Genomic DNA, 18,636 nt, shown 5'->3' with positions numbered 1-18,636 from the left:
CAAAGCTAATAAAAAACGAATACAGCATTACCAGAAAAGTTCAAGCCCTCTCCTACATATGCGTTAAGTCAAGTACTATTATATGAGCCAAACGTGTTGTTACACTGAGCATTCAAGTCACAGTCATGTGCTTTATTTTCACATTCGTCCACATCAGTGAAAAAGACAGTGTACCATTGATCATGAAGAAAGAACTACTCATTAAACATCAACAAACAACGAATGCAGCATTACCAGAACAGTTTACGCCATCTCCTCCATATCCTTGCAAACAAGTACAGTTAAATGATCCAAACGTGTTGTTACACTGAGCATTACCGTCACAGTTATGTTCTCCATTTTGACATTCATCAGCATCTGCCAAAAGGCCAGTGTACAATTCAGATAACAAGGAACAAATATTAATTAAATATCATCTTATTCATAAAGTAATACCTCGTGCACTTTTTTTTGTGAACAGGACAAGCGTCAAACAAACTATAGTTAAGAAGAATGTAGCGTTACCAGAACAGTTCACGCCATCTCCTTCATATCCTTGCAGACAAGTACAGTTAAATGATCCAAACGTGTTATTACACTGAGCATTATCGTCACAGTTATGTTCTACATTTTGACATTCGTCCACATCTGTGAAAAGAAAACGGTGCCATTTAAAAAAAGGAGCAGTCATTAACTACCTTTTTTATTCATTTAGTAATGTCTGGTTCACATTCTGTTGTGAACGGTACGTACAACCGCCAAGCAAGCTAGAATAAAACAAGACAAAACGGAAGCAAAAAATATAAAGCAAACAAACAAAGCAAAAATAGATGTAGCCTTACCTGAACAGTTCATGCCATCTCCTACATATCCTTGCAGACAAGTACAATTGAATGAGCCAAACATGTTGCTGCACTGAGCGTTCACGTCACAGTTATGTTCTCCATTTTGGCATTCATCAACTTCTGCAAAAAGCCCAGCGTACCATAAATACAACAAGGAAAAGACATTTAATATCATTTGTTTCATAAGGTAATACCTGGTTCACTTTTTGTCGTGAAAAAGACAAGCGTCAAACAAACAATAATAAAAAAAAGACAGTCAAACCTGAACAGTTCATAAAATATTATAAAATATAAAATATTATTAAGTATTAAATATTATTTGATTCATAAAGTAATTCCTGGTTCACTTTTTGTTTTGAAAAAGACAAGCGGCAAACAAATAATAACAATAAAAAAGAAAGCAGTCAAACCTGAACAGTTCACGCCATCCCCAAAAAATCCTTTCAGACAAGAACAGTTAAATGAGCCAAGCGTGTTGTTGCACTGAGCATTCACGTCACAGTTGTGTTCTCCATTTTGACATTCGTCCACATCTGCGAAAGGAAAACGGTGCCAGCCATTAACTACTTTTTGATTCATTTAGTAATATCTGGTTCACATTCTGCTGTGAACGGCACGTACAACTGGCAAGCAAGTTAGAACAAAACAAGTCAAAACGAAAGCGAAAAACAAACAAACAAACAAAGCAAAAATAGATGCAGCCTTACCAGAACAGTTCATGCCATCTCCTTCAAATCCTTGCAGACAAGTACAGTTAAATGATCCAATCGTGTTGTTACACTGAGCATTCAAACCACAGTCGTGTTCTTCACTTTGACATTCGTCCACATCTGGGAAAAGAGCACATTGCCATTATTTAAAAAAAACCAGCAACATTAAATGGTACTATTATTTAATTTATTAAGTAATGCCTGGTTCACTTTTTTTTCTTAAAAGGACAAAAGTCAAACAAAGAAAATAAAATAAAAAGAATGCAGTCTTACCAAAACAGTGCACGCCATCTCCTTCATATCCTTGCAGACAAGTACAGTTAAATGATCCAAACGTGTTGTTACACTGAGCATTCACGTCACAGTTATGTTCTCCATTTTGACATTCTTCGACATCTGTGAAAAGTGCACAGTGCTATTAAATGGTACTTCATGTATTTCTCTATTTATCAAGTAATTCCACGTTAACTTTCCTTTTGTAATAAACGCCGTCTAAGAGGACATATGGTACTGTCTGTAGTAAATAAGAACGACAATGATGAGAGACGAGTTGTACCTTTAAATTTATTGAAGAGTACCTTACTGGTACTTAATTTCGCAGGTGCTAAATTTCGCAATTTTGAAGAGACAGTATTTACCAGTGTTTTATTTTCGCGATTTGGACAAAAAATACTGTAACAAACATTGAAAATATGTCAAAAACGTAAAAAAAATACGTTTCGCGGGTCTGTTTAAAACCCAACTAAGAATGAATTTAAAATTGATACTGAACTGGTTGTCTAGTGGTTAGAGTAGTCGCCCCTGGTGCGTTTGACATCGGATCCGAATCGACTATATCACGTTTTTTTTGTGTGTGTGTGTGTGTGTGTGTGTGTTTTTTACATTTTTTCCCCTTAAGGCTAAGTTGTAATTAAAAAAATAATTGTTGCTTATTTCAAAAGCTTTTCAAAATAAAGAAGAATGGTCTTTTCCGTTTTAAAATATCTTTTTTCGTTTCAGAGATATTAGCGCATTTGTATTATGCAAATGAGGAAAGTGATGACGTCACAAATCATTCCACAAAAAGACAAAACACTGAATCAAGAGTATCTTTAGAAATATTAGAGCAGTGCTCTTCAAACTTGGCACCGGTAATGTATATCACAGAAGTCACATGATGGCTCATATAATAATGTAACCATGGCAGCACTCTTGGCTCCAGGCTCTTTCTGCCATAAACCAAATATCTCCATTTGCAACGGCCTTCAAAGGGTGACAGAGGGTACGGCTTGGAACACACATAGCGCCCATATTACCTTTATTCTTCTCATTGCCTGTTGGTAGTGAATAGTCTTTGTTAAGCAAAAATTGGGAATGTCAGTTTTAACTAAAATAGGCCTTGTAGCAAAACCGTTGGCATGGCAACAGCATAACAGGTGGTATCTTGTGTCTTGTGTGATGTTTATTTCTGGTGCCAAGTTTGAAGAACATCGCTCTTATATTTCTGGAGATATTCTTCATTCAGTGTTTTATCTTCTTGTAGAACGATTTGTGACGTCATCACTTTCCTCATTTGCATAATATAAAAACGTAAATATCTGCGATCCCATAAGCTATATCCATACCGTAGCATTCTAGACCATTTCCCGTATATCCCTGCAAACAAGTACAGTTATACGACCCAATACTGTTGCCACACTGAGCGTTCGCATCACAGTCGTGCGTGTCAGTTTGGCATTCGTCAAGATCTGCGAAAGAAGCAGTCATATACCAATAATCAACGAAACAGCAATCGAATCGACCTGATATGAAGTATTTGTTATGCTGGCCTTTGAATTTATAGACTATTTCAGATGTCTGTAAATAATTGAAGAATAGGGCCAAATTTTAAGTGAAATACCTTTGCCCCTATACTTTTACTAACACTTGGCAAAAATGACAAACAAACAAACAAATAAAAAAATATCAACTTAACAAACAGAGCGAAGTTAACCTAAACAAAATGAGGCAAATTATCAATGTGCCTCCAACGTACCGGGACACTGCACACCATCTCCTGAATATCCTTCAAGACAAGTACAGTTAAATGAGCCAAACGTGTTATAGCACTGCGCATTCACGCTGCAATTGTGTCTTCCATTGTCGCATTCATCTTCATCTGAAATTTAACCAGTAAACAATTATTTGCTTACACTGAAGAGTCGAATGAAATTGATAAATCGTATTGACCACTTATACCGTCAATGACTGGCTGCAAGGCTTCAGGAGTCATCTCAAGGAATTACAGTGACGAGGAGAACAATCGAACTTAAATAAACTAGAAACGTCCTCCGTCGAGTGTTCAGGCCATTCATGGTCATGTTTTTGGATTAGGCGCCAGGCATTTCCTAGCCTGTCTCCATCCACGAGAATAATAATAATTACAAATGGATAAGAAGTGTTTAAAATCATATGAATTTTCTATGTTGCAAACTAACACGTAATGTTCTTGCATAATTTCCAATAAAAGGTGAGATCTTCTACATTACCTTTAATACAGCCATACAGCTCCACTCTCATTGCTATGCGAGCATACCAAGATACTGGCCGGAAACGGATATAGCGAGCCGTGATTGGCGGGTTTATTTCATGGTAAACAACAGTGTTTTGGTCTGTATTGCCCACAAAATCCTACATCAGCAAGATCAAAGGATTAAAGATCAGTTGATAGCCATGTTACTTAGATGTAACTCAAAAACTAAACTTCATATTAAGAGTTGACTAAAAATACGTAACATATTAATAATTAAAGGCGGACATAATTTTCTATCCTCAACTGAGCGAAAGACAAATTCAGAAACTTATAAAAACGCATAGTTATTTAAATTAAAATATCTCATTCTGAACGCCACGTATTTAGGATATGTTCTGCACAGCGGTTTTTGGACGATGATGCAACAGGCAATCCTTTTCCGCAAAATGGACGCTATGGCAATCACGACTTCCATGCCGTGGAATCACATATAATAAAGGGGTTCAATTCTCTTAACAAAAAATCTAAAAGCAGCGTGTTTATCCGAAAATTTCGTCATCGTCGTGTAGTTATAAGAACGCAGAATTTTGTGATACGTGCTACTTTTTAGTGCTAAAGTGCAAATGATTGTACCACGACTTTCAACTGACCCACATTAGAATTGTAAATGAGGTAAAACAAAGAACGACCAAGTCAATAAACGAGACAGACTAACTCCCGAGTTAGGATTTCGAGTTAGATTTCCGAGTTCGATTTCGAGCTAGGATTTCGAGTTGGATTTTAGAGTTGGATTTTCGAGTTACGATTTTGCGTTGGATTTTCGAGTTAGGATTTTATTGACAAAGCAAAACCCATTACAATTATTGAAAGCTAACCGTAAACAGGCTAACCGGAGTGCATAGTAGGCTAACCGAAGTGAATAGTAGGCTAACCGGAGTGTGTAGTAGACTAACCGGAGTGCATAGTAGGCAAACCGAAGTGAATAGTAGGCTAAACGGAATGTTTAGTACGGTTTTGCTTGAAATTTAACTCGAAATCCTAACTCAAAATCCAACTCGAAATCCTAACTCGAAATCCTAACTTGAAATCCAACTCGAAATCCAACTCGAAAATCCAACTCGACAATCCAACGCGAAATCCTAACTCGAAATCCAACTCGAAAATCCAACTCGAAATCCTAACTCGGTAACTAGGCAACCTCTCAACAAACAACCTCGAAACAATAGAGCAAGAACAATAGCTCCGACCGGCGCGGGAATATTCGATCGCCACGTTTTCATTACCATTTCGATTCCGTGATGGTTTTATTTCATTACAAACACCACATATTGACACCAAAAACTTTTCCGGATAAATATTCGCTTCTAAAGTAAAACTTAGAAAACCACTTTTTACTACAATAATAAAAAAAATAATCGAACTCTCCCACTGGTCCCATGTTGTTATTGTTTTGGCAAGTTCACAAAGAAAGGAGCTGCTCATTCGCCTTAGAGACATCCGCTGACTACCGCCCCGATGATTGCTGTGCAAGTTGTGAGAGCATCGCTCAGATTTCATATAAGAGAATGCATGGAAGTTGCTTCCCCCCCTTGGTTCTGGATGTTCCTTCTTTTCTGTTCGCATGTTCTGACAGCTGTTTATGTTAATAGATTGTTATAAAGTAAAGATGTCGAACTCCCCTGTAAATTAAGCCTACCATTATTGAGATATGTCCCTGTTCCATGTAGTAATAGAAGTTCACCCCGTCATCACTGTACTGCAGATTGTATTTGGTAACCCACTGAGCAAACCCACTTCTTCCTTGCGTTGCTACACCTGTTAAATTAGCGTATTTATTTTTCAGATCAACTTGGAGCCATTGTTTATCGTCAAGTATGCCCACTACCCATCCCCCTGCATGTCCACCAGCTTCTGGGAAGTGCAATCGTCCCTGTATCGCGGCGTGATACAAGTCTGCTTGTGAAGATGCAGTAATCTGTCCGTCTGTGATTTCTCTGTTCTCCATACCAAGAGCATCTTGACATTCTAAAGGTTTAATAAGATATGAGATATCAATTAAAGTTATGGAGAGCCAGTCGTATGTATTGGTATGTATACAGTGCGGGCAAGTGCGTCGAAGCCGTTTTGTTACGAATCCTATTTGAAAAAATCAGACAGCATCAACTAACGATAAGAGGCGACGTTTTGCTGTCTTCGTGACGCCATTGTCAAGGTGATGTATGTATAAAATTTATATTACAAAACTGGTGTTTGTGTACTTTTATTTTCGCACTCTCTGTTATGTTAATGTGCGCTAGCACTGCTTTAAATACTTTATATAATTTGCATTTTATAGGTGTAACCTTGACAATGACGTCATGAAGACACCGAAACGTTGCCTTTTATCGTTACTTTTGCTTGTCTGTATTTAACCAAACCTTTGTTCGAAAATTATCATGTTAAATTCATATCGATCTCCTTGTGGATTTCTGGCCACATTTGGAACATACTTTTTTATTCAACTTTAAAATGGGTTTCGCGGTGCAATTCTTGATACCCGTTTATTCAACCTTCCGAATTTTAATATGTATTATTGACGGTGCTTTATCGCGCTATTTTTTATGTTTAACAAGTCCATTCGTTAGTTTGTTATCTTTTGTTTTTTTACCTCTCTTTTAAGGACGGTGCCTACTAATTATTTTTCCTGGCCGAAGACTATGCAAGAAATGTAGATGTTACCAAGGGCTATTAAAATCAAAAAAGAAAATTGGGGGTAGCCACGCAAATTTTCGAGATAATTAGGTTTGAAAACTGGAAAAAAGTGCTGACGTGGCATTAAAAAAAACGTAAAATAAAATAAAATTTTCTTTCAAATTCCATTTGAAATTGATTTTTCATGAACAAAATCAACATTAAATATAACAATCTTTAAAATAACTAACAAATAATGTCTTTGAAACTGCGTGTTCCACGATTTTATTAACAAAATAATTGCGTTTGAACAATTTTTGACTCTAACAGCTCTCACTTGCACGGCCAGAAAGTCGGCCTAATTTTTTTTCACTTAATCACAAATTAAACATGTGCTGTATAGACTTCCCACTTCCATTTTATAAAATAAAAAGTAGGGGTCGCCGCGCGTTTTTAAAAGTTATACGAGTTCTTTTCAAGCTCTATCGAATCGTTTTTGGATTCTGTTACATTTTTCCTTTCCCCTCCGTAGCGAGTTAAATATTTGCATCTCGCGCGCGCACGCCATATGTAGTTAGCATTTGCGAGTTACGTTTGAGCGCTTAGCGATTTATTTTAACTGTTAATGTGAGCCATTTTTAGAGGTCAATGATAACTAAAATGTTGCTTTTCCGCTGTACCTGGCTTACTGATATGTCCATAAACTGGATTTCGTCGCAGCAGAAATCTTTCTTGATTTTTAGTCGCGCGCTTGGTCGCGTAGTTGAATTCGTCATTTTGAACGAGCAAATTAATCAAAAGCGCGCGCGTTCAGTGTGTTCGATGCATTGCGTGATGCGCAGAACAAGTGCGCAGTAACAATAGGAGGCACCGTCCTTAACCCTATTCAGACCAGGCTTTTTTTGACCTTCTCTGACCGGGGCGGCGGGGAGGGGGGGGGGTTTGGAAGCCGTCCCCCCCTATGTAACTTCCAGAATATTTAAGCAATCAAAATGCAACTTATAGGATGTATTGCATGTCTCAAAATCTTTCTTTTGGTATACGTCACGTGGGATGGTGACGTCACATCACGTGACAATTACATCATGATGTCAAAACAGCCGCCATCTTGGATCAGCCATCTTGGATTTTAAAATTTTTCCAAAATGCCAGAAAACCACCCAAAATTACTGCAAAGTACTCAAAATCAATAAAAAATGTGCTTTTAAACCACAAAAATGTAAAAATAATTCCATTAAAGTTCATTTTTATTAACAGAAACACGCAAAATTACAAATTTGGGAAAAAATGCGTGTTAAAATGTCGTTGCCATGACGATGTCAAGTTCCTGACACATCATCCAACCCTACCAAAGTATTGCCAGATAAATTTTAGAAAAACTCAGCGTTTTGTTTGCAGCGTTTTGTTGAATCTTAAAAAAGTTGTAGGAGTTCAAAGTCACCGCGGGCCTCAAAAGCCCCCCCCCCCCCCCCCGGTCGAATAGGGTTAAAGTGATGAGATGACAAAATTGATCGGACAACTGGCAAACATCTCATTTTGCGGATAACGCAAAAGCTATGTACTGACATGAAACTAGTACAAAAATCGTTCTCCAAAGTATATTCTATGCGAACCCTTAAACCATGTCAATACCGTAGCATTCCAGGCCATCTCCTGAATATCCTTGGAGACAAGTACAGTTATACGACCCAATAATGTTGTCACACTGAGCGTTAACATCACAGTCGTGCGTGCCAGTTTTGCATTCGTCAAGATCTGCGAAAGAACCAGTCAGATACCAATAATCAACGAAACAAAAATCGAATTCATCTGATATAAAGTTTTTCTTAGGCTGGTCTTTACACTTATGGAAACTATTTCAGATGTCTGCACATGCCCCTATACCTTTACTGGCACTTTACAAAAATGGCAAGTAAACAAGCAAACAAAACCAACAAAGTGAAGTCAAGCAAATAAAACGAGCCAAAACATTGGTCGCCCACTACCTCTATGAAAGATACATGTCATTGGTTTTGAAACAATAAATAACAGTTACAACAAAACCCCTAGCCCTAGAAAACAATAGTGGTAGTGTTGCAAAGGGTGAATGAAAATTGAGGTTCTAGAGAGGTAGTGGCTACAAAAATTACAAATCATCAATGTCCCTTCTACATACCGGTACACTGCACACCATCTCCTAAATACCCTTGAAGACAAGAACAGTTAAATGAGCCAAACGTGTTGATGCATTGCGCGTTCATGCTACAGTTGTGTGTTCCATTTTGGCATTCGTCCTTATCTGCGTTAAAATAAATAAACAATAAATTGTTAACACAGAAGAGTCGACTGAAAATTAAATGGGATAAAATAGGTCTGTCAGAAATGTCACTGATCTAATTTTGAGATCTGTTCAAGTGATTTGTTTTAGATCTTGACTGGGGAAGGTTAGAAAGCAAAATAACATAACAGTTAGCCATAATTTTGTATAAAGCCAATTAAACTCCCCCCCCCCCCTCCATCGTACCAGAGGCAGATTTTTACCAATATCCCAAGTGTACACACACGCAATCTCAGAAACTCCGAGTCATTTTTTTTTAAATCCCCAGACCTGGAATTGAGTCTGCGAAAGGGAGTCTACACTGTCTACAGGGGATCTAATCAGTGGAACATGATCCCCTCAGTGATAAGACAGCTGCCCAGTTGGACTATTCTTAAAATTTCAATGCTTAGGAAAAAAACATTATTAACTGAAGAATCCACTTTTATTATTTTTTTTACACTTTCTTTCGCTTTCTAAGTTAAGTAGTTCCGTACTTAATGTACAACGGCTTAAATTCACATGTCTTATGAAGACCGGTAACATGTGAATATGATAATGATAATGCATGTATGTGTAGCAAGTATGTGTTCAAATGCGCTGTACACATACTGTTATTTACTACACACAAAGGCCAGACCACAACACCGGCTGCTTCGTGCCCTACTATTTTTTATAAACGATTTCGTTTTTAAATAAACATTGATGATGATGATGATGATGATGATAATGACGACGACGACGACTACGATGATGATGATGATGATGATGATGATTTTGATAAAATCGTAGACAATATCATATGAGAATTTACAAAGTAACACACTTAGTTGCTGTATAACTTTTATGAAAAAAGGTCTTCTAAATTACCTTCAATACAGCCATACAGCTCCACTCTCATTGATATGTGTCCATACCAAGTTACTGGTCGAATACGGATAAAGCGTGCTATGATTGATGGTTGAAGTTCATGGTAAACAATACTTTTCCAGTCTGTGTTGCCATCGAACGTCTGTGTAAATAATTTAACTTTATTTAACGTTGGGAAAATGTAACAGTTACACAATGGCAAACCAGCAGCCCTTTCACTGGAGATCGAGATAAAATCGGCAACGAAGCTTGGCATTCTAGAAGTAAAAAAAACAGAGAGTGGGAAGCCCCTTATATCATGGATGAGTACTATTGGCCGCCAATTTACTCATACACCAGGCCTAGGCCCAGTTGTTCCAGGGGTGGACAACATTATCTACGGGATTAATTTCTTTCCAGTGGATAAGTGTTAACAAAACATACTGCGCTACCCACTGATCGGGATAGTGATTTATCCGGTTAATAGCGATATCCATGGCCACCTCTTGAACAACTGGGGCCAGTTAAACCACAAATGATAAATGGTAACATAAATGTCCGTGTGCTGCGTGGCATCTGTAAAAGTACAAAGTTAAAAAAAGTTCTTACTAGATGAGTAGTAAGTGCCTTAAGTGCCTTTCGGGCTCAGCCCTTCATCAGTGGAAAGTCACTTTCCACTGATGAAGGGCTGAGCCCAAAACGTATGGGACGTAATTCTTGCTGTGAGATCTATCAGCGGCTTCTATTGTTTTATCTTTAGTCGGGATCAAAGTTCGGTCATTTGAAATGACCGAACTTCTCGTATCCAAGGCTTCAGGGCGGGGTTGAAGTGCGCAAAAAAAGTCTTGGAAACACCAGGTATCGCCATGAAAGCAAACACCAATAATAAAAATACTGCTTTGATTCATTTTGAGCTTACTTCACCTTGATAGCACTTTGTCCCTGCTCACTGTAGTATTGCAAGCTCAATTCGTCGTTACCGTACTGCAGATTGTACATTGTTACCCACTGAGCGACCTGGTCTCTTCCTTGGGTCGCTACTCCTGTTATATTGGCCAGTCTGTTACTCAGATATATCTGCAGCCATTGATTTATATCATTTCTGGCTGCTGCCCAAGCTCCTGCTAGGCTGCTTGCTGGAAAGTGCAGTCTGCCTTGGAAGGCGCGGTGACCGTCAATTTCAGTAGATGCAGAAATTTTATCGTCTAAGAGTTCACCGTCTTCCATGCCGAGTGGCCCTATACATTCTAAATGTAGATACAAAATAAAATGTGATTTCACCTCTTCTATACAGTCTATACAGTGCCTGGTGTACAGTAAGCGAGGCAGGCATTATTTTTCTTGTTAGATATCAGAAACATCGGCTACACTTGCACTTCCCTAGAAAGATAAAGGGACATCAATCAGTTGATCCCTCGTACCCTATTGATAAGTAGACATAATTACGTTCAACCTGTGCATTGACAGCACATGGACCGTTCATGTAAATTTGATTGTTCCCTACGAAGTCATACTGTTGTTAAATCCAGGAAAGGTCGCCAAATTGAGACCGTGCGCTTCATGCGAAAACAAAATGCTTGAAGTGACGACATGAAAATATTTTGCTTTCTCGTTTGCACATGCACGAGAAACCTTTTAGAATACCTTGGAAACATCCATAGAGCTCTACCCTCATTGATACGCCAACGTACCAAGCAACTGGTCGGAAACGGATGTAACGTGCCCTGATTGGTGGCTTAAGTTCATGATAAACGATAGTATTCTGGTCTGTGTTTCCAACAAATTCCTAAATTAATGATGAGAAAAAATTTGAGGAAAATTAATATCCGCATTACGCGTTATAAGGACTAAGTTATTACAAAGGAAATATTATCAAATTTAAACGCTCAAACCCATTGATGACTAGTATGAGAAATTATTCAATGATAGCGATGTATGTGGTTCACTTTTTGTTGTTGTTTTTTAATTATTGTTGGCGTTGTTGTTGTTCCTTTTTGTGATGTTTTGTGGAATTCAGAATGTTAAAATTTAAATCGCGTTAATTTCAAAGACCTTAATTTACTGGAGCGTTTATTTCCTATAACAAGGTTTTCGCCGTGAATCACTTTTCCTTCTGCGAATAATTGTTAAGTCAAATACTTGACACGTATCACTAGATCTTGGTATTGTCCGTCTAACATGACAAAAAATGAGCGTAGAGGTCACTTTACCTTTTTTGAACTTCGATCTTGTTCCGTGTAGTAAGCGAAGTTCACTCCGTAGTCACTGTACTGGAGATTATATTTGGTAACCCAATGGCATGCACCACTTCTACCCTGTGTTGCTACGCCCGTTATCAGAGTTTGATTCCCAAGGTAAATCTGGAGCCATTGATTGCCATTATTAGAACCCGCTGTCCACGCTCCCTCTTTGACTCCGGATTTCAAAAATTTCAGTCTTCCCTGGACAGCAGCATGGTTCGGACTCAATTCCGAAGAGGCACTGATTTGTCCACCAGAGACTCCACCGTCTTCCATTCCAAGAGATTTATGACATGGTAGAGGCTCTATGATACCAGTAAAACGAAAGACCTTACAATATATAGCTTCGAAATAAACAATACATAAGATGTGTGGCACTCAACTTTTGTTGACCGACTAGCCTCCTTAGTCCCTTCGTGTATAAAGGGGTTCTAGTCACGAAGCTTGTCATATCCTTACAGCAACTAAAATGAAATGCATTCGTCATTTTCCCTTATCGGTGTTAACTACCGTATTTACTCGAACTGAAACAATAACAGGTCACAACAATTCCCCAAGCCCTAGAAAAACAAAAGTGGTGGTGTTTTTTGGAAATTGAGGCCCTCGAGAGGTAGTGGCTAACCGCAAATTATCAGTTTGCCTTCTACGTACCGGAACACTGCACACCATCTTCCGAGTAACCTTGAAGACAAGTACAGTTAAATGAGCCAAACGTGTTTATGCATTGCTCGTTCACGCTGCAGTTGTGTGCTCCATTTTGGCATTCATCTTCATCTGTATTAAAACCAATAAACAATTAATTTTTAACACAGAAGAGTCGTATTAAAATTAAATCGTAGACGACTACCGTCAAGAAATGATTACACAGCCTCAGCAGTCTTCGCAAGGATCTACAGTTAAAAGAGAGCAATTGAGCTAAAACAAACCATAAATGTGCTACGTGGAGGTTTCAAATTATACTGTGTCATGTTTTAGGTACGGCGCCGGTAGGCTTCTTCTCGGCTGTATCCAGTCCACGAGGGGTAAAAGTGGATAAGAAAGTATTGAAACTCATCCAAGATTTTTTCATGACCTCTTTAATTTAGTTGCAAATTAAACTATAGCTAACAAATAAAGTTCTTGCATATTTTTCATAAAAGGAAAGTTATTCTACATTACCTTTAATACAGCCATACAGCTCCGCTCTCATTTGTATCTGTCCATGCCAACTTACTGGTCGAATACGGATAAAGCGTGCTATGACTGGTGGTTGAAGTTCATGGTAAACAATACTTTTCCAGTCTGTGTTGCCATCGAACTTCTGTGTAAATAATTTAACTTTATTTAACGTTGGGAAAATGTAACAGTTACAAAATGGCAAACCAGCAGCCCTTTCACTGGAGATCGAGATAAAATCGGCAAGGAAACTTGGCATTCTATAGGTAAGAAAAGCAGAGAGTGGGAAGCCCCTTATATCATGGATGAGTACTATTGGCCGCCAATTTACCCATATATCAGACCTAGGCCCAGTTGTTCCAGGGGTGGACAACATTATCTACGGGATTAATCACTTTGCAGTGGATAAGTGTTAACAAAACATACTGCGCTACCCACTGATCGAGATAGTGATTTATCCGGTTGATAGCGATATCCATGGCCACCTCTTGAACAACTGGGGCCAGTTAAACCACAAATGATAAATGCATGGAAACATAAATGTCCGTGTGCTGCGTGGCACTTGTCAAAGTATAAAGTTAAAAAAAAGTTCTTACTAGATGAGTTGTAAGGGCCTGAAAAACAGTTTAAAATTCCATACGTTTAGGACTCAGCCCTTTATCAGTGGATGAAGAGCTGAGCCCGAAACGTATGTAACTTATTTACTAGTTATACCACTGCTGGAAAGCAGCACTGTTAACGGATAAAGCATGTTACTATTTTTTAAAACTATTTGGGCAATCAGTAAGTAATTCAAATCTATTTGAAATGTCTTTATTTATACAAAAATACGTAGAGGTGAGCGAAAAGGTGACTTGGGAACACCTAGTATCGCCATGAAGGAAAACACCAATAATAAAAATACTGCTTTGGCTCATTCTGAGCTTACTACACCTTGATAGCACTTTGTCCCTGTTCACTGTAGTATTGCAAGCTCAATTCATCGTTACCGTACTGCAGATTGTACGTTTTTACCCAATAAGCGACCTGGTCTCTTCCTTGGGTCGCTACTCCTGTTATATTGGCAAATCTGTTACCCAGATATATCTGCAGCCATTGATTTATATCATTTCTGGCTGCTGCCCAAGCTCCTGCTAGGTTGCTTGCTGGAAAGTGCAGTCTGCCTTGGATGGCGCGGTGACCGTTCTGGTCAGTAGATGCAGTAATTTTATCGTCTGAAAGTGCACCGTCTTCCATGCCGAGTGGCCCTATACATTCTAAATGTAGATACAAAATAAAATGTGAATTCACCTCTTCTATACAGTCTATACAGTGCCTGGTGTACAGTAAGCGAGGCAGGCATTATTTTTCTTGTTAGATATCAGAAACATCGGCTACACTTGCACTTCCCTAGAAAAGTTAAGGGACATCAATCAGTTGATCCCTCGTACCCTATTAATAAGTAGACATAATGAAGTTCATCCTGTGCATTGAGAGCACATGGACCGTTCATGTAAATTTGATCGTTCCCTACGAAGTCATACTGTTGTTAAATCCAGGAAAGGTCGCCAAATTGAGACCGTGCGCTTCAAGCGAAAACAAAATGCTTGAAATGACGACATGAAAATATTTTGCTTTCTCGTTTGCACATGCACGAGAAACCTTTTTAGAATACCTTGGAAACATCCATAGAGCTCTACCCTCATTGATACGCCAACATACCAAGCAACTGGTCGGAAACGGATGTAACGTGCCCTGATTGGTGGCTTAAGTTCATGATAAACGATAGTGTTCTGGTCTGTGTTTCCAACAAATTCCTAAATTAATGATGAGAAAAAATTTGAGGAAAATTAATATCCGCATTACGCGTTATAAGGACTAAGTTATTACAAAGGAAATATTATCAAATTTAAACGCTCAAACCCATTGATGACTAGTATGAGAAATTATTTAATGATAGCGATGTATGTGGTTCACTTGTTGTTGTTGTTTTTTAATTATTGTTGGCGTTGTTGTTGTTCCTCCTTGTGAAGTTTTGTGGAATTCAGAATGTTACAATTTAAGTCGCGTTAATTTCAAAGACCTTAATTTACTGGAGCGTTTATTTCCTATAACAAGGTTTTCGCCGTGAATCACTTTTTCTTCTGCGAATAATTGTTAAGTCAAATACTTGACACCTGTCACTAAATCTTGGTATTGTCCGTCTAACATGACAAAAAATGAGCGTAGAGCTCACTTTACCTTTTTTGAGCTTCGATCTTGTTCCGTGTAGTAAGCGAAGTTCACTCCGTAGTCACTGTACTGGAGATTATATTTGGTAACCCAATGGCATGCACCACTTCTACCCTGTGTTGCAACGCCCGTTATCAGAGTTTGATTCCCAAAGTAAATCTGGAGCCATTGATTGCCATTATTAGAACCCGCTGTCCACGCTCCCTCTTTGACTCCGGATTTCAAAAAGTTCAGTCTTCCCTGGACAGCAGCATGGTTCGGACTCAATTCCGAAGAGGCACTGATTTGTCCACCAGAGACTCCACCGTCTTCCATTCCAAGAGATTTATGACATGGTAGAGGCTCTATGTTAACAGTAAAACGACAGACCTTACAATATATAGCCTCGAAATAAACAATACCGACTAGCCTCCTTAGTCCCTTCGTGTATAAAGGGGTTCTAGTCACGAAGCTTATCATATCCTTACAGCAACTAAAATGAAATGCATTCGTCATTTTCCCTTATCGGTGTTAACTACCGTATTTACTCGAACTGAAACAGTAACAGGTCACAACAATTCCCCAAGCCCTAGAAAAACAAAAGTGGTAGTGTTTACAACGGGTTTATGGAAATTGAGGCCCTCGAGAGGTAGTGGCTAACCGCAAATTATCAGTTTGCCTTCTACGTACCGGAACACTGCACACCATCTTCCGAGTAACCTTGAAGACAAGTACAGTTAAATGAGCCAAACGTGTTTATGCATTGCTCGTTCACGCTGCAGTTGTGTGCTCCATTTTGGCATTCATCTTCATCTGTATTAAAACCAATAAACAATTAATTTTTAACACAGAAGAGTCGTATTAAAATTAAATCGTTGACGACTACCGTCAAGAAATGGTTGCACAGCCTCAGCGGTCTTCTCAAAGATCTACAGTTAAAAGATAGCAATTGAGCTACAAAAAACCATAAATGTGCTACGTGGAGGTTTCAAATTATACTGTGTCATGTTTTAGGTACGGCGGTAGGCTTCTTAATAATGGATTGATGTGTGGAGAGAAAGAACTCAGAAAAACATTTCTCAGTTCACAGATGGGACTCGAACCCACGACCTTCCGTACACTAGGCGGACGCTCTAACCACTGAGCTACTGAGAACTCTAATGGTGAGCAGTGGTCATTTGTGGGTGACACAACGACTGCATCGCGCAAATCAGATAGGTAGGCTTCCTCTCGGCTGTATTTAGTCCACGAGGGGTAAAAGTGGAAAAGAAAGTATTGAAAGTCATCCAAGAATTTTTCATGACCTCTTTAATTTAGTTGCAAATTAAACTATAGCTAACAAATAAAGTTTTTGCATATTTTTCATAAAAGGAAATTTATTCTACATTACCTTTAATACAGCCATACACCTCCGCTCTCATTTGTATCTGTCCATACCAACTTACTGGTCGAATACGGATAAAGCGTGCTATGACTGGTGGTTGAAGTTCATGGTAAACAATACTTTTCCAGTCTGTGTTGCCATCGAACGTCTGTGTAAATAATTTAACTTTATTTAACGTTGGAAAATTGTAACAGTTACACAATGGCAAACCAGCAGCCCTTTCACTCGAGATCGAGTAGAATCGGCAACGAAGCTTGGCATTCTCGAGGTAAGAAAACCAGAGAGAGGGAAGCCCCTTATATCATGGATGAGTACAGTACGGGGCCCAGTTCTCGGCCACTTTTGACGTAAACTTGTATTTCTTACCTCAGAAGAACCGCAGGAACTTGAAATTTCGCCCAGAGTTAGCTTCATTATTCAGCTTTTTGGTGTAAAGCTTTCGACTTGTCAACGATAGTTTGCCCGAGCAATAATAAAAATAAGTGTTCCGTTTGTGGGCCCAGTTCTCGGCCACTAAAAAGCTTGTGCGTTATTATCTGTAAAAAAAATGCTCTATTAATTTTCACAGTCATAAAATCACTATGTAAACTTATTTATGTTATGTCGATCCCAAATTATTTTATGAGGCTTTGTTTTACTTGAGAGAAGCTCAAAACTCAGAGATAAGATTGAACTTTATTTTTAAAACATTTCTTTCTTTCATTCTGGCAGCAGTAGATGAAATTATATTAAAAACCAAGCGCTAAGCTGTGATAGCGAGCAGGGTGGCCGAGAACTGGCAAATACGCAAACGTCGCAAGAAAAAATTTCGAAGTAAATTGAGACCAAAAAATACAACGGTTCAACAAAAAGTTAACTAAAGCAGAAAGCTGTATTATTTTACGTTTCACATGCCCAAAACTAGCTCGTTTGGTGGGGGCTTTCGAATAAAATACGAATTTAATTACAAAATTTTTTTTCGGGAAAACAAATTCACCTACCTCCACGTAAACTCAACGTGTGAGCTTTCTATATCGAGTTGAACGATCAAACTCAAGATACTTAAAGCACATGAATCAGTCTATTGTTTAAAGGAAACAACTTTTTCTTTTAATTCAACTGGAGCGTGAAAAAACGCGTTAAACACAAAGTGGCCGAGAACTGGAACCGGCCCCCATACTGTACTATTGGCCGCCAATTTACCCATATATCAGACCTAGGCCCAGTTGTTTCAGGGGTGGACAACATTATCTACGGGATTAATCACTTTGCAGTGGATAAGTGTTAACAAAACATACTGCGCTACCCACTGATCGGGATAGTGATTTATCCGGTTGATAGCGATATCCATGGCCACCTCTTGAACAACTGGGGCCAGTTAAACCACAAATGATAAATGCATGGAAACATAAATGTCCGTGTGCTGCGTGGCACTTGTCAAAGTACAAAGTTAAAAAAAAAGTTCTTACTAGATGAGTTGTAAGGGCCTGAAAAACAGTTTAAAATTCCATACGTTTAGGACTCAGCCCTTTATCAGTGGACCTGAAGAGCTGAGCCCGAAACGTATGTAACTTTCTATTTACTAGTTATACCACTGCTGGAAAGCAGCACTGTTAACGGATAAAGCATGTTACTATTTTTTAAAACTATTTGGGCAATCAGTAAGTAATTCAAATCTATTTGAAATGTCTTTATTTATACAAAAATACGTAGAGGTGAGCGAAAAGGTGACTTGGGAACACCTAGTATCGCCATGAAGGAAAACACCAATAATAAAAATACTGCTTTGGCTCATTCTGAGCTTACTACACCTTGATAGCACTTTGTCCCTGTTCACTGTAGTATTGC

The 18,636-nt window shown here is 38.6% G+C and overlaps 1 protein-coding gene across 1 annotated transcript in view; it reads right to left on the bottom strand.

Moving 5' to 3' along the window:
• The window catches only part of LOC144648249 (polycystin family receptor for egg jelly-like), a 37,952-nt gene extending 21,708 nt beyond the window's left edge, over nucleotides 1-16,244 (bottom strand). The window contains exons 1-20 of the mRNA XM_078507867.1: nucleotides 16,116-16,244; nucleotides 15,456-15,790; nucleotides 14,890-15,031; nucleotides 14,169-14,491; nucleotides 13,239-13,380; nucleotides 12,732-12,854; nucleotides 12,051-12,424; nucleotides 11,485-11,626; nucleotides 10,765-11,087; nucleotides 9,862-10,003; nucleotides 8,851-8,973; nucleotides 8,328-8,450; nucleotides 5,722-6,050; nucleotides 4,042-4,183; nucleotides 3,549-3,671; nucleotides 3,139-3,261; nucleotides 1,808-1,930; nucleotides 822-944; nucleotides 505-627; nucleotides 235-357 (exon numbers count right to left, since the gene is read on the bottom strand). Of these exons, the coding sequence (XP_078363993.1) occupies nucleotides 235-357; nucleotides 505-627; nucleotides 822-944; nucleotides 1,808-1,930; nucleotides 3,139-3,261; nucleotides 3,549-3,671; nucleotides 4,042-4,183; nucleotides 5,722-6,050; nucleotides 8,328-8,450; nucleotides 8,851-8,973; nucleotides 9,862-10,003; nucleotides 10,765-11,087; nucleotides 11,485-11,626; nucleotides 12,051-12,424; nucleotides 12,732-12,854; nucleotides 13,239-13,380; nucleotides 14,169-14,491; nucleotides 14,890-15,031; nucleotides 15,456-15,761 (3,472 nt within the window). The 5' untranslated portion in view covers nucleotides 15,762-15,790; nucleotides 16,116-16,244. The remainder of the gene's footprint in view (nucleotides 1-234; nucleotides 358-504; nucleotides 628-821; nucleotides 945-1,807; nucleotides 1,931-3,138; nucleotides 3,262-3,548; nucleotides 3,672-4,041; nucleotides 4,184-5,721; nucleotides 6,051-8,327; nucleotides 8,451-8,850; nucleotides 8,974-9,861; nucleotides 10,004-10,764; nucleotides 11,088-11,484; nucleotides 11,627-12,050; nucleotides 12,425-12,731; nucleotides 12,855-13,238; nucleotides 13,381-14,168; nucleotides 14,492-14,889; nucleotides 15,032-15,455; nucleotides 15,791-16,115) is intronic.
• Nucleotides 16,245-18,636: the final 2,392 nt, after the last annotated feature.

This window comes from Oculina patagonica, chromosome 4 (assembly GCF_052425735.1).
Source record: "Oculina patagonica isolate OP01 chromosome 4, crgOcupat, whole genome shotgun sequence".
Lineage (NCBI taxonomy): Eukaryota > Metazoa > Cnidaria > Anthozoa > Scleractinia > Oculinidae > Oculina > Oculina patagonica.
This window is presented reverse-complemented; position numbering and strand designations above follow the sequence as displayed.